This window comes from Acinonyx jubatus, chromosome E1, assembly GCF_027475565.1.
Source record: "Acinonyx jubatus isolate Ajub_Pintada_27869175 chromosome E1, VMU_Ajub_asm_v1.0, whole genome shotgun sequence".
Taxonomy (NCBI): domain Eukaryota; kingdom Metazoa; phylum Chordata; class Mammalia; order Carnivora; family Felidae; genus Acinonyx; species Acinonyx jubatus.
In genome coordinates this window covers 54,502,491-54,523,927 of record NC_069397.1, presented here as the reverse complement: position 1 = coordinate 54,523,927, position 21,437 = coordinate 54,502,491, and the positions used below count along the sequence as shown (strand labels likewise).

General features: G+C 57.7%; 1 protein-coding gene across 1 annotated transcript in view; it reads right to left on the bottom strand.

Annotated features, from left to right (window-relative positions):
* Positions 1 to 21,437, bottom strand: part of LOC106987745 (unconventional myosin-XVB) — a gene marked incomplete at its 5' end in the record, with an annotated part of 31,173 nt that overhangs the window by 7,043 nt on the left and 2,693 nt on the right. Inside the window, 40 exons of the mRNA XM_053211852.1 lie at positions 111 to 229; positions 349 to 424; positions 979 to 1,038; positions 1,246 to 1,358; positions 1,813 to 2,014; positions 2,131 to 2,221; positions 2,300 to 2,558; positions 2,645 to 2,749; positions 2,911 to 2,989; positions 3,216 to 3,395; positions 3,495 to 3,604; positions 3,729 to 3,827; positions 3,992 to 4,076; positions 4,194 to 4,270; positions 4,372 to 4,472; positions 4,720 to 4,881; positions 5,229 to 5,301; positions 5,454 to 5,632; positions 5,716 to 5,951; positions 6,065 to 6,160; positions 6,873 to 7,003; positions 7,221 to 7,278; positions 7,585 to 7,641; positions 8,196 to 8,289; positions 11,728 to 11,897; positions 12,104 to 12,221; positions 12,643 to 12,767; positions 12,888 to 12,933; positions 13,023 to 13,138; positions 13,403 to 13,480; positions 16,938 to 17,063; positions 17,490 to 17,621; positions 17,862 to 17,957; positions 18,928 to 19,060; positions 19,136 to 19,194; positions 19,317 to 19,430; positions 20,241 to 20,402; positions 20,534 to 20,647; positions 20,840 to 20,903; positions 21,075 to 21,178. Coding sequence (XP_053067827.1) covers positions 111 to 229; positions 349 to 424; positions 979 to 1,038; positions 1,246 to 1,358; positions 1,813 to 2,014; positions 2,131 to 2,221; positions 2,300 to 2,558; positions 2,645 to 2,749; positions 2,911 to 2,989; positions 3,216 to 3,395; positions 3,495 to 3,604; positions 3,729 to 3,827; positions 3,992 to 4,076; positions 4,194 to 4,270; positions 4,372 to 4,472; positions 4,720 to 4,881; positions 5,229 to 5,301; positions 5,454 to 5,632; positions 5,716 to 5,951; positions 6,065 to 6,160; positions 6,873 to 7,003; positions 7,221 to 7,278; positions 7,585 to 7,641; positions 8,196 to 8,289; positions 11,728 to 11,897; positions 12,104 to 12,221; positions 12,643 to 12,767; positions 12,888 to 12,933; positions 13,023 to 13,138; positions 13,403 to 13,480; positions 16,938 to 17,063; positions 17,490 to 17,621; positions 17,862 to 17,957; positions 18,928 to 19,060; positions 19,136 to 19,194; positions 19,317 to 19,430; positions 20,241 to 20,402; positions 20,534 to 20,647; positions 20,840 to 20,903; positions 21,075 to 21,178 — 4,599 coding nt within the window. The remainder of the gene's footprint in view (positions 1 to 110; positions 230 to 348; positions 425 to 978; positions 1,039 to 1,245; positions 1,359 to 1,812; positions 2,015 to 2,130; positions 2,222 to 2,299; positions 2,559 to 2,644; positions 2,750 to 2,910; positions 2,990 to 3,215; positions 3,396 to 3,494; positions 3,605 to 3,728; positions 3,828 to 3,991; positions 4,077 to 4,193; positions 4,271 to 4,371; positions 4,473 to 4,719; positions 4,882 to 5,228; positions 5,302 to 5,453; positions 5,633 to 5,715; positions 5,952 to 6,064; positions 6,161 to 6,872; positions 7,004 to 7,220; positions 7,279 to 7,584; positions 7,642 to 8,195; positions 8,290 to 11,727; positions 11,898 to 12,103; positions 12,222 to 12,642; positions 12,768 to 12,887; positions 12,934 to 13,022; positions 13,139 to 13,402; positions 13,481 to 16,937; positions 17,064 to 17,489; positions 17,622 to 17,861; positions 17,958 to 18,927; positions 19,061 to 19,135; positions 19,195 to 19,316; positions 19,431 to 20,240; positions 20,403 to 20,533; positions 20,648 to 20,839; positions 20,904 to 21,074; positions 21,179 to 21,437) is intronic.

Genomic DNA, 21,437 nt, shown 5'->3' with positions numbered 1-21,437 from the left:
GTGCCCACCCCACCCCCAGCTCTCATCCCTGCCACAAAGGCCCACGCAGGCCACGCTAGGAGCCAGATTGTGGTACTGCCATCCCCAGCCCTACGTTCAGCCTCACTGACCGAGACAGGGAAGATTCGGGAGAAATAATTGGCCCAGTTGTCCCGAGCGGCCACCACGATGCGCTTCTTGATGTTGTCCTCGGTGGTACTGAGCGAATCTAGACCCACCTCCAGGTCTCCTGTGGGCAGGAATGGCCCCAGACTGTCCTCAGGCTCCTTCACAGGGGGACCCCAGAGTTTTCTCCCCCCCCCCCCCCCAGCTCTTCAGCTCCCCAACTCCAGGGTCCCTGGACCCTACCCAGTAGCTCTCTCATTTTGTGCCGCTCATCCTGGGAGATCCGGGTGCAGGACTCGGCAAAGGTGTCCCTCAGGATCTGGGGGGCAGAGCCAAGTGGTCACCACCAGATCCCAAAGCCAGAGCTCACCGTGGAAGCAGCCACATGCGGAGGAAAAGCTAAAGAGCCCCGTGGGCATGGGTGGAGCAGGGAGGGACGTGGGACTTCTGAGCCCAGGGCCACCTCCACCTGGAGCTCCCACTCGCCTCCCCACGGCCACCTGCATGAGCGGGCTGCTGTTCCTCAGTCACCTGAGATAAATTCCCCCTGAAGGAACAGAACCTGGGGGAGGCTGCTCTGGAATTTGGGGGAAGAGCTAGGGTCCTGGGAGCACTCAGCGGTGGCAAAGAAGCATCGGGGAGCGTCTGCCGGGTGCCGGAGCCCATGTTGGGGACTATATACGCTTGATTTTGCATCCTCCTTACAGGCCAGTAGTGGTCCTTACTCTTAGGGATGTTAAATAAAGGCAGGGCTCGAAACACAGCACCTGCCCCATTAGTACTGCTGCTCTCCTGCCTCTTGCACTGACGGTAACCTGGCCCGGACGCAGGAGCAGTCTGTCTGTCCATGTTGCAGGTGGCCCGGGCCCTCACCTGCTCACAGAGGAGCCGGAGGCAGTAGGGATGGCTGAAGTTTTCCCGGGGGTAGAACACCTGTTGGAGAGCACGGGGATGGAAAAGAGTTGGCAACGGTGCCCCTCTTTGGCCCCCCACTTCCTCTCAGACCCAGAAGGAAAACCAGGCCTGAGGAGGTGGGTTGTGGGGAGGCAGCCCCAGTGTTCGTGTGTGGGGAGACGCTGGGCCCCCGCCCACCACCTGCCACCCCTCCGCGGCGGCCAGCCCCCCACCCCCCGCGCCCACCTCCTTGCGTAGGAACAGCCTCCAGGGCGCACCGACGTAGGAGAAACACACGCTGCCAGAGGGCACGAGCAGCTGGGTGGAGACCCCCTGGTCCCCCATGGGCTCCATCAAGCCTGGCAGAGGGAAGGGCCAGAGAGCTTCAGGCGAGGAGCTGCCAGAGCCCGAATGGCAGGGATATGGGGACAGAAGACCCTCACCTCCCTGGGGCCCTGCGAGGGCTCTGCCCACTCGACCTCTGCTGCCTCCGTCCTGCCCGTGTCCCATTTCCTGCCTCCGTCTCCAGCCCTCATCTTCCCTGCTGTCCTTCACCAGGTCAGCAGGGCCACTAAATTCCTGATGGAGCTGCCAGGTTTGTACTGAGGACACCACCCTGTGACAGTCCCTCAGGGCCACATGGGCGCCAGGAGTGCCCGGGCCCCGCCCTGGACGGGAATGAGGAAGCTGGGGCTCCAAAGTCCCGAAGCCTGAGCACCCCGAGCGGCCGACCTCAGCCGTGAGTGCCGACAGGCCGCTCGGAACCCAGCCGTCTCAACGAAGCCCACCACCGAGCGACAAGAGGTTCCTCACCACGGGGCTCCGCTGAAAGGGTCCCTGGTTCCCCAGGCAGTGGGGGCGCTGGAGGAGGTGGGGGTGCATGGGCAGTGGGCGGAGTCTGGCCAAACAGACCCTGGTCCTCCTTGATGGAGTTGGAGGGCCCAAGCTGTGTTGGGACCTTGGGTCGAGGGGCCACAGGTGGCGGGGGGCCCTTCTTTGGGCTGGGGGACAGCACCTGGAGAAGGCACAGAGAATTTGCACAGCTGGCTCTAGGGGTGAGGCTAAATTTACCCCAGAGAGCCTTGGACTCCCAAGGTGAGAAGCCATGCCCTGGACAGGATAGGGCCTCACCGATGTGGATGTGTGGGCACCACTGATCCCCAACTTAGCCAGAGCCTCATCCTTGGGGTTGTTTTTCTTCATGAAAGACGTTGGGGGCCTCCTGAGAGAAGTAAGAGGTCACGAGTCCACAGGGTGACTCCCTGGGGAGTGGGCAGCCCTGGTCACCCCCGGGACCCACCTGGATGGCTGCACTGGCACAGGAACAGGACCCGGGCGGCTCTGGTACATGCGGATGATGTTGCGGATCTCCCTGCTGGGCTCTGCCCGCCGTCGGGGCGCGGGGTCCGAGCTGCGGACCAGGTCTCTGTCCTGTGCGGGCTCCGGATCAGCACCAGGCCCCGCCTCCTGGGCCGGCTCAGCCTCAGCCTCTCGTGCGGCTTTGGCCCCCCCTCGTGCCAGTGGCTTCTTCACTATAGGGGGAGGAGGAGGGGATGGCACTGGCCAGGAGGAGAAGGAACAGGTGAGACCCTGTGCACGCCCACAGGGCGGGCCCTGCCCACCTACCCACCGTGTTCCCCACCACCTGCTCTGGGCTCCTCTTCGTCCTGCTCCTCGTCCTGTTCCTCCTCCTGGGGGATCTGTATCTTGGCCGGCGGCTTCACTGTCTTCACCTTGATCTGCTGCTGCCCTGAAAGTGCCCCAGATGGCCCTATTACTCTCCACCTGGCCTGCCCATCGGCCTCCTGGACAGGCTACATTGACGCAGGGGAGGAGAATGTACCCCACATGCCCTGGACAGGCTGGGGCGGACAGGTCTCTGCACAGGCCTGCCACCTCGAGCGCCCTCACCCAGTTTCTGGAAAAATTCCTGTTTCTGCTGGAAGCTCTTAGGCCTCCGGGGCTTGTCTCGGGGCTCCTGGGAGATCTCCTGTGGGCGGGAAGGGGGAGTGAAGGAGCAGCCTGGCCAGCCAAGGCGCCACTCTCCCAGCACCTGCACCCCCACCCCATCTCTGGGGCCAGGGCCCCGGGCATCTTCTCCTCATCTTCCTGCTCCTGTGGGGTCTCCCGGCCACTCAGTCCTGGAGCCCGCTGTCTCCACCCCAGGCCGTGCCACCTGCCTGGCCTCAGCTCTTCACCCTCAGACGAGCACCCACCGATTCCAGCTCCTGCTCCGGCTCCTCCCGTGGAACCAGGGGCTTCTTGGGCTTGGGGGTGACGGCTGGGGGTGAGGTCGGGGCAGCAGCTCCACGGGTCTGGGCCTCTGCCTGGCGCTGACGCTGATGCGTCTGCTGCTCCAGCGACAGGGTCATGGCCTGGGTAGTCATCTGCTGGGCCTGAAGAGGGAGGGGGCAGTGGGCCCGGTGAGAGCCGGTCTGGCTCTGCCCTGCGGACCTGTCCCCACGAGGCAATCTGCGGGCCCTGCCCACCCTCACCAGGATCAGCGCCTGCTGGTTGATGAAGTTCTGCTGCTGGGCCGCCAGCTGCCTCGGGTCCACACCGGGAAGCAGGGGCTGCGGCTGTGGCTGCTGCGGCACCACCATGGCTGCAAGTGGCATACAAGTGCCAACCTTGCTCACGGCCCTCCGCCCACCGTCCCCTACGGGACCCTGGTCGGACCTCCCTTCCTCCGGCTCCTACCCGAGAAGGGACCCGGGATTCCACCTTACCTGGCATGGCAGGGACTGCGCCCACCGCCGGCATCATGGGCATGGCTGCAGGCATCATGGCCGGCTGGTATCCGGGCATCTGCATCATCCCTGGGTAAACTGAGGGCACAGGGCCTTCCCAGGTCGATTCCTATCTAGGCCCAACGACCACCTCCCTCCAGCCCCAGACAACAAGAAGAGCAGGGGCCACGGGTGCTTCCTGTGGGGTCCCAGGCCATGCTTGCCTGGGGAGACCCCGGATAGGTGCTCAGCCCTGCACTCACCCATGGGGTAGCTGCCTTGTTGCATGGGCCCAATGGCGCCCCCTCCCTTCATGCGGCTGCTCAGAGCCCAGCCTTGCTCCAGATCCTGAAGGGACAAAGGCCATAGGCCGTGGGGTCAGAACTGGAGCCCTGGGAGAGATGGGAGAGGCATCGGAGTGGGGCAGGGGCGGGTGGGGGTCGGGTGTGTGTGCAGAACACTCACGCTGCGGCCTGGGGAGAGGACCGGCTCGAAGAGGTGGTCCAGGAAGCCATCCAGACTCCCTGAGACCTGAGACTCGGCTGTGGGGCCAGAGGCGGGTTAGTGTCACTCTAGGGTATGGGGCTTCCTGCACCCCCATTCCCATCGCGTGCCAACCTTACCGTGTCCATTCTTGCCTTACCTGTGTGGCTCCTGCTGGACAGTGTTGGGGGCGGACCCGGAGGTGGATCTGGGGGCAGTGAGGGGGCCTGGATGCCAGGGGCAGGGGGGATGTCCTCAGGTCTGCAGGAGACAGAGGGCCCAGCTAAGGGGGTGCCTCGGATGGGGGTGGTGCCCCGGCTGAGGCAAGGGATAGAAGCCGCTGTGGGGGGTCATCCCCGTGTCGTGGGAGAAGGTTAGGTTGGAGGGGGGCTGGCCTTGTAGCAGGTCCTATGAACCCCAGGGTGTGATGGGGTAGCTACGGGGGGGTCACCTATGACAGATCTGAGACAGGAACAGGCTGGGGACAGGGGCGCTGGGCGGCACCTACAAGCCACGGGGGGCAATGGGGTAGCTGCGAGGACTGACGGGGTCCCCCAGGTCCTCAGTCTGGCCGATGAGGTCCAGCACGAAGTCACAGCCAGCCAAATCCTGCCAGGAATCCCTGGAGTGCAGTGACACGGACCAGCCACGGGGGGGCACCTCCAGGCCTCTGGGAAGGACGGAGGCAGTGGTCAGCCAGGAAGACGACCCCCCGGGGAAGGGGCAAGGACCTGAGTGCGGGCCAAGCGGAGGTGGCTGGCGGAACCCGGGTTAGGAACTGGTTTCCTCAGACGGCTCTCCTTCATTTGCACCTCACAGCCTTCTACCTCTACATCGGCTCTGACGTGCTCATTTATTTATGGAGCCCACTTACCCCTCCATGTCCCCACCCCCACCCAGCCTCACTCCTCGGGGGAGCAGGCTCTGGCCCTGGGTTTGCAGGAGGCACCTGGCGGGACACAGGAGGATGGGACAGTGGTCAGCGTTGGCCACACTCCCCACCCCGGGCCCTGGTACCTGCTCTGCAGAATAGACCCAGCGAACTGCTCCCCCGTGGTCCAGGACTCCACCTCGGCTGAGTAGCACTCCTCTGCAGGGACAAGGCGTGGGGGGCCCGCGTGAGCGGCAGCAGGTCCTCCCTGACAGGAAGGGGCTGCTGTCCCCACGGGGCTTCCAGGAGCAGGACAGAAGGGAGATCAGGGTCACAGGAGGTGCTGCTGGCGAGCGGAAGGTGAGCATCACCATTGAACGTAAAGACGTCCAGTGCCATGCGGCCCCGCCGCCGTCCGGCTGTCCACTCGAGCTGGGTGGGCGGGTGGGCGCGTGCCATCCCGGGGGCCAGCCGCGTCTGCTCCAGGGCCCCCAGGAGTTTGTGCTGGCACAGTGCTGCCATGCCTGTGGGGGCCTGGTCGGACACAAACCTGTGGGGACAGCACGTGGCTGCTGTGGGGGTGGGCAGCCCACCGACCCCGGTCACTGGGCCCCCGCGTGGCAGGCCCCTTACTTGAGCAGCGGCTTCTGCAGGGTGGGCATTGGGGGAAAGGCGCTGAGCAGCATGGCCATGAGGGCCCAGCTGCGCTGGCTCTGCTGCTCGTCCGGGTTGTGCCAGATCTGGGCCACGAGCTGGCTGAAGATCTCGTCCCGCAGCCCTGGTCGGCGCTGCCCCTGTCGCACCAGGTATTCGCCCATGGTCTGCTCCTGCCAGGAGGGCAGGGACCCGTCCCCCAGGAGCCGCAGCAGCTGTAGACACAGAGCGGGGACGAGTGCAGGATGTGCAGACCTCCCTTGTGCTCAGCCAGCACCTAGGAGCCAGGGCCCGGCTCACCCCGTCCCCTCCCCGATGTGCCACTCACCACCTTGTTGATATCCAGGGCATGCTGAGGGTTCTCCCCGACCAGCCGGGTCAGGGGCTTGGTCAGTGGCTGCCCAGGGTGGGGCAGGGATGGCTCCTGCAAGCAAGGAGGGCGACAGTGCCTGAGCAGGTGCTGGTCTGTGCTGACCTGCTGGAGACAGCCCCCGGCAGAGCCCGCAGGAGAGAGCGCCCTCAGGGCGGAGGGGGCCCGGCAGGAAAACCACCTGCAACGTGCATCTTAATTGTTCTTTCTGGTTAGAAAATTGACACCCGTGCATGCAGGAAACTCAGAAAACATGGAAAAGGATAAAGAATAAAAAAACACCATTAATATTTCACTGCCCGTCATGACCACAGCTGACATTTTAGTCTCTCTAGTCTTACTTTCTATGCATAGATAACACACATCACCCTCCCACACCTGTTATCACTGTCAACAAGATTGGGATCATACTCCATGTGCAGTTTCGAATCCTGTTTCGTATCCAACACTGCAGCCCAGACGTTTGCCTCGTCATTACACACGCTTTAACCAGAGGACCTCAATGGGAGCGGCGGGGAGTGGGGGGGAGGATGCCACAGGGGTAACAAAGGTGAGGCATCATGGATCTAAGTGACACTAGAGGGCTAGGCGTTTAGGTTCAACGGATAGTCTCCTAGAAGTGCAGCCACACCCATCACTCCCATGACAGGAGAGGTTGGGTGTGTTGCAGGGGAGAAGGAAGAAGAGACACAGCCCCTGCCTGGCAGGGCTAACATCTGGCGAGCCGTGGGGGTCAGCCGGGAAGAGCTGAGGGCTGGGAACCCACCTGAAAGCTAATGGATATGAAGCTGGAGAACAGAAACTGGTCAATGTCGGGGGGGAGGGTCAGCTTGGGCCGGACAGGCACTTCCGGGGGCATCGACTCAGTGATGCTATCAGCCAAAACATGTTGACGGCCTGGGGACAGCACGGGGAGGCGCCGAAATACCAGGTCAGGCACCGGGCTGTGGCACCGCCTCCCCCACTCACCATCAGCCCCCAGCCCCCAGGGCAGAGGGAGCTCAGGGGAGCCAAACGCATCACAGGGAGGGACCGTGGGGTCAGAGCCACCACACTGCAGACAGACCGGGTGGGGAGAGGGGTCACGGCAAGAGTGACACTCATCAAAACTCACCTTCTGCCACCTTCAGCATGACGGCCAGCTCAGCCGGGATCTCCAAGCGTCCCAGCTCCTGGCACAGAGGAGCAATTGACAAGGTACTAAGGGAGGGGCTACGGGGACCCAGCGTCCCTCCTCACCCCCAGGACTATAAACATCTGGAAAGACCGAGGGTTCTGATCCTGGACACAAATAAGACCCCAGGAGCCCACGGAGGGAAAATAGGGCAGCCCAGGGCTCTTCTTAGGGGGTACGTAGGATGCCCCTGAGAGCTAGGAGCCACAGTGGCTCAGCTGGGACCCCACACTCTCCCTTGAGCCACGCCAGGTTCAGTGGGTTCATAACCCAGCAGACACCCTCAAGCTTCCAGTCCACCTACCATGCTTGGAGCTTTCTCGGAGGTCCTCCTGCTGTGCCAACCACGCCAATGCCCAAGCTGCTCGGGGAGACACAGGAGATGCTGGGGTCCCGGGGAGGAGTCTCCTCAAACCTCCCAGCAGCTCCTCCCCGCCTCAGCAGTTCAGCTGCCCCCGCCAGCCCCCAGCAGAGAAACAAGCACAGACCCCAAGGGGCCGGCCACCTGCCACCGGCCCTCCAGGGCCCTCACCAGCCTTAGTGCTGTGGGCGTCGCTGCCCGTCTGCCAGGGCACTGAGGAGAGGGCAGGAAGAAATGATCCCAGGGGACAAAGTCCATCCAGGGAGGGGCCCCAGGGGAGCAGTATGTGGACACCGACCTTTGAGCTTTTTTATGGCCCTCACATTGGAATCATCAGGCGAAAGAGGGGAGTTGGCAGGCCCTAAGGAAGGCCTGGAGGGGATAGGAAGGCACCCCAGACGGACAGGGGAGAGTCAGACTCTGGAGGACGGGCAGGGATAAAGGAAGCGACCTCCAGGAGGCACCGGCCTACAGCAGGCAGCGGGAAATGGGAAGAGCCGGACCAGCAGGGCGGCCTAACTTCTACCCCGACCTGCCCCACCCAAAAGCTGCACCTGCCGTCTCTGCCACCTCCAGAGCAGGGGACGGGCCACCAGCAGGATGGTGTTCAGCTGTCCCAGAGCCGCCCGCCGCCGGAGGTACCGCTTCCTAGAGGCCGGTGGGGGTGGGGGAGGAGCGCGTGGTGAGGAGTCCAAACTTAGTCCAGTACCTGAATCCCCCAGCCAAGACATGAACGTAAATACTGACCCTGGGCCAGCGGCCCCCCACCCCAGGTGCTTAACAGAAGCAGCAGGGAAGGGACAGGACACTTTGAAAGGACAGGTGCATTGAGCAGGTGTTCAGCGAAGGAGATTAAGGTCTTAGCAGAGCCGACCACTGGGCTCACTTCCCTCCTGTTTAGTCCTCGCGGTCATGAGGAAGTTACTTTCCCTCTCTGTTTTATCCCTACCATCTGCAAAATGAGGATTCGTGTAATACCTGCCCCACCACAAGATTAACTGAATCTACCAACATGTTGAGAAGAGTCTGACATATTTTTATGTAAGAACTTCTAAAAATGAAAAAAAAAAAAATACCATCACTGGAAATCCAATAAGACATCGCAGAAGAGATTGAGTCTTTGAGAATTTTCCAGATATAAGACCAGACTCCTCAGTAAAGGAGTCACAAGCAGGATTAACATTAAAAAGTAAAAAAATGTGGGGCGCCTGGGTGGCTCGGTCGGTTAAGCGTCTGACATCGGCTCAGGTTATGATCTCGCGGTTTGTTGAGTTTGAGCCCTGAATCGGGCTCTGTGCTGACAGCTCAGAGCCTGGAGCCTGCTTCGGATTCTGTGCCTCCCTCTCTCTCTGCCCCTCCCCTGCTTATGCTCTGTCTTTCTCTGTCTCAAGAATAAATAAAACATTTTTTAAAAATCTTTGTAAATAAAAAAATGTACAGTTTTGAGGTGCCCAGCTGGTTCAGTCTGGTAGAGCGTCTTGGGGTCATGAGTTTAAGCCCCATGTTGGGGGTAGAGTTTACTTAAAAAAAAAAAATAGGAGGCACCTGGCTGGCTCAGTCGGTGGAGGGTGTGACTCTTGATCTCAGAGTTGTGAGTTCGAGCCCCATGTTGGGTGTGGAGATTACTTAAAAATAAAATCTTAAGAAATAAATAAAATAAATGTATAGTTTTGGGGCCTCAAAGAACACTATCAAGAAAGTGAAAAGGCAACCCACAGACCAGGCAGGGGAACGTTTGCAAATCACAGATTTGATAAGGGTTTAATATCCAGGATTTATAAAGAACTCCTACAACTCAGCAAGACAAACTGTACAATCAAAAGGCAGACAGAAGACCTGACTAGACATTTCTCCAAGAAGATACACAACTGGCCGAAAAGCGAGATGTTCAACCTCGTTCGTCATTAGGGAAATGCAAATCAAAACCACAGTGAGGTACTGTTTCACGCCCAGTAGGATGGCTCTAATTTAAAAAGTGGAAAATAGGGGCGCGTGGGTGGCTCAGTCAGCTAAGTGTCCGACTTCGGCTCAGGTCACGATCTCGTGGTTCATGGGTTTGAACCCCGCACTGGGCTCTGTGCAGACAGCTCAGAGCCTGGAGCCTGCTTCGGATTCTGTCTCCCTCTCCTCTGCCCCTCCCCTGCTCGTGCTCTCTTTCTCTCTCAAAAATAAATAAATAAACTTTATAAATAAATAGTGTGAAATAAACATCAGCAAAGCTGTAGAGAAACCGTAACCCTGGCTCATGCTGGTGGAACAGGAAACGGGGCAGCCGCCGTGGAAAACAGCTCCTCAAAACACGAAACAGAGAATTACCACGTGATCCGGCAATTCCACTCCTTTCAATTCCCAAAGAATTGAAAGCAGAGACCTGAACAGATACTCGCACGCTCACGTTCCGAGCAGCCTTCCTCACAGTCGCCAAAAAGTGGAAACAGTCCAAATGACCACTGACGGATGAGCGGACACACAAGGTGTGGTCTGTGCACACGATAGAACATTATTCGTCCATAAAAAAGAAATGAAGTTTTGTGGCTCAGTCGGTTAAGCAGCTCTTGATTTCAGCTCAGGTCGTGATCTCACTGTTGGTGGGTTCAAGGTCCACACTGGGCTCCACACTGACAAGCGGGGAGCATGCTTGGGATTCTCTCTCTCTCCCTCCCTCTCTGCCCCTCCCCTGCTCACACACTCTCTCTCTCTCAAAATAAACAAAAGAAAAAAAAACGAAATGAGGGGTGCCTGGGTGGCTTAGTCGGTTGAGTGTCCAACTTCGGCTCAGGTCATGATCTCACAGTCTGCGAGTTCAAGCCCCTCATCAGGCTCTGTGCTGACAGCTCAGAGCCTGGAGCCTGCTTCAGATTCTGCGTCTCCCTCTCTCTCTGCCCCTTTCCTGCTCATGCTCTCTCTCTCAAAAATAAAAACTTCTTTAAAGATTTAAAAAACATGAAGTTCTGATACCAGCTACGACATGGATGAACCTTGCAAACATTATAGTTAGAGCAGTGAGCCAGGTGTAAAAGGAAATACTGTATGAGTCAATTTCCATGTAATATCTAGAACAGGCAAGTTGGTAGAGACAGAAAGTAGACTGGAGGTTGCTAGGGACTGGGCGAGAGGCAAGTGGGGAATAATTGCGTAAGAGATGCAAAGTTTCTATCGGTGATGAAAACATTTTTGGAAACGGATAGCGCTGATGGGTGCCCTGCCTCGGAAGGCTTCCCTGGTGTCCACGGCACTGCCCTTACTTTGTCTCAGCACTTTCACACCACCTTTGGGGTGCCTGGTGGCTGGTTTACCCTCTGCACCTGATTCCCCAGTGAGCCCGGTAGGCACTATCTCTGCCTTGATCCCTGTGTCCCCGTGCCTGGCTGGGGGTGGGGGGGGAGGGCAGGTGGTGATGGAGGAGGTCAACCAACAGCTGTTGGGTGAACGAGCAAAGACAGGCTGTGAAAGCGAATGGGAGTTAATTATGTGAGAAGGGGGAGAGAGTGTTATAGGATCAAGAAACCCAAAGAGCCTGGAGTATAAAACTCTGACCTAGAGGCTGGAGAGGTAGGCAGGGCCTCACACAGCCTGATTCTTGCTTTTATTTTATTTAAAAAATTTTTAATATTTATTTATTTTTGAGAGAGAGGCAGAGACAGAGACAGAGTGCGAGCAGGGGAGGGGCAGAGAGAGACAGAGGAAGACACAGAATCTGAAGCAGTCTCCAGGCTCCGAGCCGGCAGCACAGAGCCTGACGTGGGGCTTGAACCCATGAACAGTGAGATCACGACCTGAGCTGAAGTTGGACGCTTAACCGACTGAGCCACCCAGGTGCCCCCTGATCCATGCTTTTAAAAGAGCATTTTTGCAGCGGAGTGAAGAACAGACTAAAAAACACTCAAGGAGTCAAGACTGCAGTTTTGGGTGGCCTTATCAGGTAGTGGGCTTCTTGTGAGTAGGGGCATTCAAGCAGAGGTTGCAGGGGTATGGGCGGGGACTGCACTGGGGCAGATAGACTTGCCGTGAGGCCCTACCCCTCCCACACCCTGCCCCACCAACTGAGAAGCCCCCCTGCCCCCTGCTCATCCCACCCCTGCAGACCTGGCCTGGAGCCCTCGCACGCGCGCCTGCATCCGCGGCAGGAGGAGGAGGCGGAGGCGCTGGCGAGAGATGCACGCGCGCAGGCTGCGGTGCAGGGCGAGCAGGGCCTGGGAGCGTCGCCGGGCCCAGTGCCACTCCAGCTGCCGCCAGCCGGACTCCCGCAGCAGGACCTGGGGGCCAAGGGGAGGGCTCGGGCAGCCAGGGCCCACCCTGCTCTTCTCCTGAGGCCTCAGCCTCCTCCCTTCCAGCAGGACAACCCATTCTTGTGGGGAGCCCAGGACACCTGCCACCCAGGCCCACTCCAAATCCCGAGTTTGTCCCCGAACACTCCTCTCCCTTTCCAGCCACGCCTGTCTCTCTGCACACGTGCACCCACCTGGGTGGCTCCCAGGCGACAGAGGGGCGACTCAGCCCCCAGCACCTGGCTCAGGATGGCGCCACACCTCTCCCGGTCTGAGGACTCTCCCTGCCCCTCTGTCCCCAGGGCCCGGAACCTGCCCCTCAGATGGAGAGCTGAGGTCAGAACAAGCACAGCGAGGACCTCCCTCCACCCTTGTTCGACCATCCCCCCGCCCCTCAGAGTCTACTTAGTCCCTAAGTCATTCAACAGCGATTTGGAAACAACCCACTCTGTGCCAGGCACCCAGCAGGGTTTTGCTGTATGGAGGAGGGACAGATGGAGGCTTGGTGGTGGTGGTGGTGGTGGGGGGGGGTAATGAACAGGGAAGGAGAGAGTGATGGAGGGAGAGAAGGAGAAAGAACAGCTCGAGGAAGAGGATAGAAGCCAGGCCTAAGGTCCCTAAGAAAGTGGGTCCATCTCTGCCCCAAAGGAACCCCGGGTCTGCCAGCCGTCCCTGTGGGTCCGGGCCCGGAGAGGTCCCCGGGCCCTTGGCCGCCCCCATCCTGGGGCCCTACCTGGCCAAGAAAGCCTGGAAGGGCACACGCACAGGAAAGTTGGCACTGCGGGTACACACTGCCTCCAGGATGCCTGCCTGGAGCAGCTGCTCTGCCACGTGTTCTACATCAAAGAGACCCGGAAGCTGTGGCCGTGGGAAAGAGCCAATGAAAACTGGGGCTTAAAGCTGCAGGGGCCACTGAGAAAGGCGGGGCAGGTGGATGGGAAGGCTCCAGGGCCATGCATGGGGTGGAGGGGAGCTCACCTTTCCCGGGTTGGGGTTGAGGCACTGGATGAAATAGACATGGCTCCTGATGGGAGGAAAGGGGGTCATTTGGGCATAGACCAGCCCCCCTCCATTCAACTCCCTGGGGTCTCCTATGGGGGGCACTGTTCTCACCTGCCCAACTGGGCTAGGAGGTCCTCCAGAGAATGCTGGAAGCGAGACGCCAGCGTGGGTTTGCCTCGCCCATCCCCGGACCGGGACTCTGCTTCCCGGAACAGGCTGCCCACCAGCTGCAGGGCAAGAGGAGGCTGAGCTGGCTTGCCCCCCAGGCCTCTCCATAGCCCTGCCCGTGCCCCGTCCCCGCGGAGCTGGAGTGGGCCTGCGCCCTGTCTTTGCAGAACTGGGGGCAGGGAGCAGTCCGTAGCATCCAGACCCTGGAGAGCTCAGCCCATGGTCCAAAGTGCCAGGGGCTGCCCCTTGGGCAAGAGTGTCCGGGGCAGAGTAGGGGCCACAGTGTGGAGGGGTGGGGGCCCAGAGAAGGCTGGCAGGGACACCTGGAGCTGGCTCTGAGCAAGCATTTCCACCACGGCAGGGTCAAGATGATCCCGGTTTCTGTCCACAAACTTGTGAACCTGCAAGAGACAATGTGGGGAGCGGAGGGGAAGCCAAGGGGGGAGGCTGGGGTGGAGGCTGGGGTCTTGGTGACGTAACCCAGCCTCTCCCCACTGAGCTAAAGGGCCTCCTTTGTCTCTTCAACTAGAGCCTCTGGGAAAACTGGAAATCCCCAGGCAAATGAATGGACCTGGGCTCTTATCTCACACCAGATATAGAAATTAACCCAAAATGAATGGATGGATCAAAGACTTAAATTTAAGAGGAGCCTGGGTGGCTCAGTTGGTTAAGCGCCAGACTCTTGATTTCAGCTCAGGTCATGATCTCACGGTTTGTGAGTTCGAGCCCCACGTATGGCTCTGTGCTGACAGCGTGGATCGTGCTTGGGATTCTCTCTCTCCTTTTCTCTCTGCCCCTTCCCCCGCTTGCTCTCTCTCAAAATAAATAAGTAAAATTAAAAAAAAAAAAAAACAAGATCTAAATGTAAGACCTAGAACTCCTAGAACTCTAAAACTCTTAGAAGAAAACACAGGGAGAAGCTTCCTGACATTGGACTTGGCAATGATTTGCTGAATAGGACACCAAAAGCACAGGCAAGAAAAAAAAAATAGATGCACTGGATTTCATCAAAATTAAAAACTTTTGTGGGGCACCTGGCTGGCTCAGTCGGTGGAGCATATGACTCTTAATCTCGGGGTTGTGAGCTTGAGCCCCATGTTGGGTTTAGAGATGACTAAATAAGTTAATTAATTAATTTAAAAACTAAAACTTTCGTGCATCAAAAGACATTTTTGTTTTATTTATTCTTATTTGAGAGACAGAGTGCATACATGCATGTGCAAGGCAGGGAGAAGAGGCAGAGGTGGAAAGAGAGAGACTCTTAAGCAGGCTCCACGATCAGTGCACCTCTGATGCAGGCCTTGATCTCAAGACCCTGGGATCATGATCTGAGTGGAAATCAAGAGTCAGACGCTCAATGGACTAAGCCAGCCAGGTGCCCCTCAAAAGATAACAGAACAAAAAGACAACCCACAGAATAGGGGAAAATATCATGTATCAGATAAGGAATTATATGTGGATTATATAAAGAACTCCTACACCCAACAACAACAACAACGGCTCAATTCGAAAACGGGCAAAGGACTTGAATAGATACTTCTCCAGATGAGACACACAACTGGCCAAGAAGCACATGAAAAGATTCTCATCATGAGCCATTGGGGAAACATGAATCAAAACCACAGTGAGGCACCATTTCACACCCACTAGGAGGACTATCATTTTAAAAAATGGAAAATAAGGGGGCACCAGGTGACTCAGTTGGTTAAGCATCTGACTCTTGATTTCAGCTCAGGTCATGATCTCACAGTTTGTGAATTCGAGTCCTGCGTCCAGCTCTGCGATGACAGTGTGGAGCCTGCTTGGGATTCTCTCTCTCTCTCTCTCTCTCTCTCTCTCTCTCTCTCTCTCTCTCTCTCTGCCCCTCCCCAGCTCAAGCTCATGCTCTCTTTCAAAACAAATAAATAAACTTAAAAAAATAAAAAATTTAAAAATGGAACATAACAAGTGCTGGCAAGGACACAAACCGAAGCTCTTACGCGCTGCTCATGGGAATATGAAATGGTGCAGCCATTGAGGAAGACAGTTTGGCGGCTCCTTGAAAAAAAGTAAACCTAGAACTACTTTTGACCCAGGTCTTCCACTCCTAGATACATACTGCAAGAGAATTGGAAGCAGAGACTCGAATAGAGACTCGCACAGCGGTGCGTTATTCGCAGAAGCCAAAAAAGCCGAAACTCAAGTATCCATCAACTGATGAACAGATACGTGAAATGTGGTCCATCCATACAACGGATTATCATTCAGCCATGGAAAGGAAGGAAATCAGACACGTGCTACAATATAGATGAACCTTGGGAAAATATCATACTTAGTGCAAGAAGTCAGACACAAAAGCACTGTGTGTGTGTGTGCGTGCACGCGCATGCACACACACACTAAGATCTCATTTATCTGGAACAATTCTGTTCCATTGATGGCTCTGTTCCTTATCAACACCATACTCTTTCAATGACTATGTTTTAATATCTGGTAGAGCAAATTCCTCCCTAACCTTCTGCTTTTCATTATTTTATTGGCTATTCTCATGCAATGCTTTTCCAGGTAACACTTCAGAATAATTTTGTCAAAATTCGTTCCTCCTCCTCCCATAAGAACCCGACTGGGGTATTTTCTGGAATTGTATTGCTTTTCTAGATTAACTGAGAAAGGAGGAACGGTATTAGGGTTCCCCACCAGCAATGTGGTTTGACCCTCTTTTTTCAGATTTTCTTTTGTGAGTTTCAATATGGTTTGTGGTTTTTCTCTATTCAATCTCCCTGTGTTTCTTTTTTTTTTTCCCAGACATGATTGGCTTTTTGGGGGGTGGCGGGGAGAGGTATAATTGACATAAGTCCCTTGGGTTTGTGTAACTCTTGGATAGTTTGTGTTTTCTTCTACAACCAAAGCATGTCACTTCCTCCAGGAAGCCTTCCCTGACTTGCCCTACTTCAAACAAGTCACATGGTCCTACCTTTTATATACCAGGCCCCTACCCAGCCTCTGTGAAACTCAGAAGGGGGAAAGGAGGGTGCCTTTGGTGGGCACCTAGCAGCTGCCTGACCATTTCCACATTATTGCATTCAATCCTCACAACAATGTTATAGGACAGATTCCCACTCCCATTTTACAGTTGAGAGAATGAAGGCTCAGAAGGAGAAGCAGAGGGACGCCTGGGCGGCTCAGTCTGTTAAGTGTCTGACTTCAGCTCAGGTCATGAAATCACAGTTCATGGATTCGGGCCCTGCGTTGGACTTGGTGCTGACCGCTCAGAGCCTGGAGCCTCCTTCGGATTCTGTGTCTCCCTCCCTCTCTGCCCCTCCCCTGCTTGTGCTCTGTCTCTCAAAAATAAACAAACATTACAAAAAAAAAAAAAAAAAAAAGGAGGAGCAGACAGCCTGAGGTTATCAGAGCCAGGTCCCATATGCCTGCTCTGCCCTTCCTGGTCTTAAGGTTCCCAAGGCCTCCACTGCCTCTACCCCATCGTGCTCAGCCTGAGGTAACTAAGTCACGCTCAGAACTGTGTAGCATTGGGGCGCCTGGGTGACTCAGTCAGTTGACTGTTGGACTTCTGGTTTGGGCTCAGGTAACGATCTCGCGGTTCCTGAGTTCCGTGAGATCAAGCCCTGCATCGGGCTTGGGATTCTCTTTCCCTTTCTCTCTGCCCCTCCCTGTCTAAATAAATAAATGAATAAATAAACTTCAAAAAATATTTTTTTAAAAAAGAAAACACTGCGTAGCGCCGAGGGCACAGGTAGAAACCTAACAGTCAAGCCCTCGAAGGGGCCTCCCCTCACCTATTACCTGTCTGGTGACTCAGTTCTGGGGAGCAGACACCACTGATTCACACGGGAGTCTGTCTCTGATTTACCCTGATACCTGGTAGGTGACGGTCCCAGCGTAATGCCTCACGGTGAAGATAGGAAGGGGCAGCTGGGGCTTGGCATAGCAGGGGTGACTGCCATGGTGATAGTGGCACTTCTGGAGGAAGGTGTGGTCTGTGGCCTGATAAGAGGGATGAGCTTTCCTCAGGCCTTTGCACGTGACGTCGCCCTGCCTGGACTGTGCATCCCTTCCGGGTCCATCAGTATTTGTGGAATGGCTGTACCACAGCCCTGAGGCTTGCCCTCTACTAGCTGGAGGCCTGAGGGACCCCTACAGGCCCCAATAGGCCCTGTGCAGTCGCCACCACCCTGCCCCTTCTGCAGCAAGGACTTGAAGAACCCCAGAGAGGTCAGGTCACCCAGACCTTGCTCAAGGTCACCCAGAGACAGGATTTGAACCTAGTTTGCCCACTGCCTTCCCAAGCTCTGCTGAGAGGCTATAGGCAGGGTTTCTGGACCCCATCACCTTTTTGCTCCTCTGAGAGACCCTGATGGCCTTGGCCTGGCCACTAGGGCCCCCACCTTGTCCTTACCACTGGGGGCTCACCTGGGACAGCCATGTCTGGGCATCCAGGATACTCAGGAGGCTGTGGGGCTGGTCTACGAGGAGGTCCAGGCAGGTCTCCCTCACAGGCTGGGGAACGGGCACCCAGGGCAGCAACTCTCGCTGACAGGCCTCCTGGGAACAGCCAGCACAGGGCATGCCCACATTCATGGGGGAGCTCATCGGAGCCAGAGTAGGGGTGGCTCTCCCATTGTACAGATGAGTAAAATGAGGCCCAGGAAGGCTGAGATGGCCCACAGCAGGGGGTGCTTTGGGGCAGGGCTCTCAGTTCAGCGCCCTCGGGTTCCCAAGGATGGCCTCTGCTCTGGGAATGCCTGGGTGCCCCCTCCCACCGCCAGGCCCAGCTCCTCTTACCTCCTCCTGGGCCAGCAGCGTCTTCCTGGTGAAGAGCTGCAGGCGCTCGCTGGCAAGGTTATTGCACAGCTGTTCCAGGCCATTCACCCGCAGGGCCTAGGGGCATGTGGGCAGTGAGGTGGGCACCCGCACGAGGTGGGGGCATGGGGCAGGTGCCGTGAGTGGCGGTGCTGCACATGGGCCTGGTGTCCTTCATTCTCCTCCCAGAACTCAAGGAGGAGTGGTGCCCGGGGGCTGATGCTGCAGCCTCCAGGGTCAAGTCCAAAGGCCTAGGCACAGAGTGTGCCCACGCCTCAGTCCACACCCTTCCCTCTGCCTCAGCACAACTGTGAGCCTCCAGGCCTCTGGTCACAGCCATCCTGTGGCCTGGAAGGTGCCTTTTCCTATGGCCCAGTAGCTCGCTGGCTCTCAGAATCCCACATCCTCATAAACAGGGCCTCAGGCTGCTGCCTCCAGGAAACCTTCCAGCATTCCTCCCATAAGGATTACAGGCTCCTTCCTCTGTGCCCCCCAGCACTTCACTCACAAGCCCGGAAAAGCCCCCGCTCCACGCAGCTTTGTATGGAGAGCCCTGCCACGCTCTAACACACACACAAGAACCCACACTTGCCACAAACATCCCCTGCTCAGAGAGGGCATGGTCCCCCAGGGCACGCTGGAGACGAGAGAGCAGGGAGCAGTTAACAGTGCCCGACCAGGGAAAGAGGCCACCTCCTCTTGCCCAAGCCCCCTCCTCCCTGATTATGAAAACTCAGGGCCATTCAGGGCACTGTCCCTTTTCCTGCTCCTCTTGGTGCACAGGAGGTGAGACCCATTCTAGGGCCTGTGCCTTCCCGGCTGCCTTAGAGGCTCCTGTGAGACTCAGCAAGGCCGAGCAGGATAGAACTCTCCAGAAGCGATATCAGGGCTGGACCGAGCAGGGCAGAAAGGTCACACCCATGGATTGTGTCCTGTCTCGTGGCTAGGCAGGCAAGAGCTCACGAGTGCCACCCTCAGGGAGAGCTGACCCCAGAAACGATCAGGATGAGGTGGGCACCCGGTCCTGGGCCCCACCCCAAGGGGTGACCTCAAAGCCATAGACGTCCACGACGGTGACGGTGTCCATGCTCTCTCCCTCCCTGGGTGGTGCCAGCTGCGCGTTGGTCCTCCCCAGAAGCCAAGTGAAAAGCCGTGAATACAGGGCCTTGGCCAGGGCGTCCCTGTGGGCGTGGTGAGTGAGCCAGTGCAGTAGCGAGCTGGGCCTGGCTATGGCTCTCTCCCGCCCCTGGGGCCACCTGGCATCAATGGCGCTTTCCACCGGCAGAGATCTGCAGACCCAGCCATAGGCTGTCTCCTGGAGGGCAGGGGAGGTAGGTAGATGCAGAACGTCAGGTCTGACTGAGGCTGACACGGGCCCACGCCAAGCCTGCGGGTGGTGGGGGTTGGCCCTGCCTCCTGAGGAGCCCCGGGGCTCACCGTGACCTTCCTGGTGACAGCCCCCTCCAGGCGCTCTGGTGGCACCAGCAGCAGCCGGGCTGCCGTGTGGATCTCGGCCCAGCTGGACACAGCAGCCACCTCCTGGGACTCCCGCTGGACAGAGAAGGGAGGGAACAGGAACAGCTCTGAGGGGGAATGGCCACATCCCACAGGTAGCTCCGGGCAGGTAGGAGCCGACTCTGGAGCCTGGGGGCCCTGAGTGCGAGTCCTAATTTTACTTCCTCACTAGCTGGCTGGCTCTGGCAAGACTTTTCCTCTGAGTCTCCACTGTCTTATTGTTAAAGGGGATACAACGACCCTAAGTTCCAGCGTTGTCGTGAGAACCGAATTAGAGAACAGATAGAGGGGCGCCTGGGCGGCTCAGTCAGTTAAGCGTCTGACTTCAGCTCAGGTCACGATCTCACGGTCCATGGGTTCGAGCCCATGCAGGGCTCTGTGCTGACAGATGGGAGCCTGGAGCCTGCTTTGGATTCTGTGTCTCCGTCGCTCTCTGCCCCTCCCCCGCTCATACTGTGTCTGTCCCTCTCTTTCTTTCTCTCTCTCAAAAATAAACACTCCCCTAAAACCAAGAGCACACTGTATATTAATCAATAAATTATATTAAAATAAATAAGCATTTAAAAACAATTAGAAAAAGAAAACAAATATATAAAGTGATTTAGACGGAGCCAGGTACATAGGAGCTACTCAGTTAGTGCAGGTCTCCCTTTCCAGGGTGGCAGCTTGGTGGCATTGGCATAGACGACCCAGGTCTCTGTTCTCGCATCTACACAACGAACCCGCCTGCTTCCCAGGGCAGCCATGAGGCCTGGAGGGAGGCCCACAGGTATTCGGTATCATGGCTGCCCTGACCGTGCAAACAAGCCGCGTCCAGACTGGCCTCTGGCCACAGCGGGAGCCCACCTCTGAAGAGGAGAAGCAGACGTTGCCCAGCTGCAGGATGGCGGCCAGCATGGCCCAGGCTGCGGTCAGCTCCTCAGGGCGCGTGACCAGCACCTGCAGGGCCTTCAGAAGTCCTTCGAAGTCCTGGGCATCATCCTTGCCCTGGAGCCTGCAGGCCTGGCCCTGCAGAGCACAGCAGGGGTGAGGGAGCAGGGGTGAGGGGGCAGGGCCTGACAGCCCATAGCTTCCCTCCAGTCCGGCCACTCCTTAGACCCCTGCTCCCAGACCTTTCCCCAGGCAAGCCCCGCCCCCACCTGGTTCAGGTAGTAGTAGGTCTCTGGCCCCTGTAGGGAGAGCTGCTCCCGTGCCACAGGGTCCAGCCCCGCCAGCAACTCGTAGAAAACATGGAAGCTCCGCTCAGCCTGGGCCTTGGGGAGAAGGACTGGCTTAGGGGGAGCAGGGCTCTGGTCCTGTGCCTCAGGGGAGCAAGGACAAGTCCTGGGAAAGGCAGGGATGCAGGGGGCGGGGCAAGGGGGTTAGCAACCACACTCCCTGCATGGCCCCTCTCCCTCTCCCACTCTGGGAAGCTGGAGAGAGGCGAGCAGCAGCACGGGTCTTACCTGAAACACCACCCTCGAGGCCTCCAGCAGATAATGTGACACAGAAGCTCCCACGATGACCCCACTGTGGGCACGGGACAGTGGGCGGGGGGTGCCCAGGGTGCATGTGACCCAGGGGTCCTGCTCAGAATGGGACCCACTATGGGCTGGACCCAAGGGCAGCAGCCTCTGGTTCCCAGTAAAGGGAACTGATCGTGGGTGCCCCCCTGTGCCCACCAGGACCCCCTTAACTCACCGCTGCAGGCAGAGACGCAAGACCTGGCCAAAGCGACTGGCGTTTGCATTGAGGACTGTTTTGGCGTGGCCAAAGCTGCGAAGCATCAGCAGCACACCGTCCAGCTGCATGGGGGAGGGGCACTCAAGTATCCCCAGGAGTGGTAGCCGCGTCCATGATCAGGCATCCCAGCTGAGGATACTTTGTGCCTAGGGGCTGTGCTCGTCCTTGGAGAGAGTCAGTCCCACCCCACCTCACCCTGCCCTCCAGGAGGCAATGCCTGGGGCTGCCCCCAAGGAGAAGCCAGAGGCCTGAAGGCCGCCCACCTGGCCCAAAGGAGAAGGATGGTTCCTCTTGGACCCTGGGAAATGTCCAGCTGCCTCT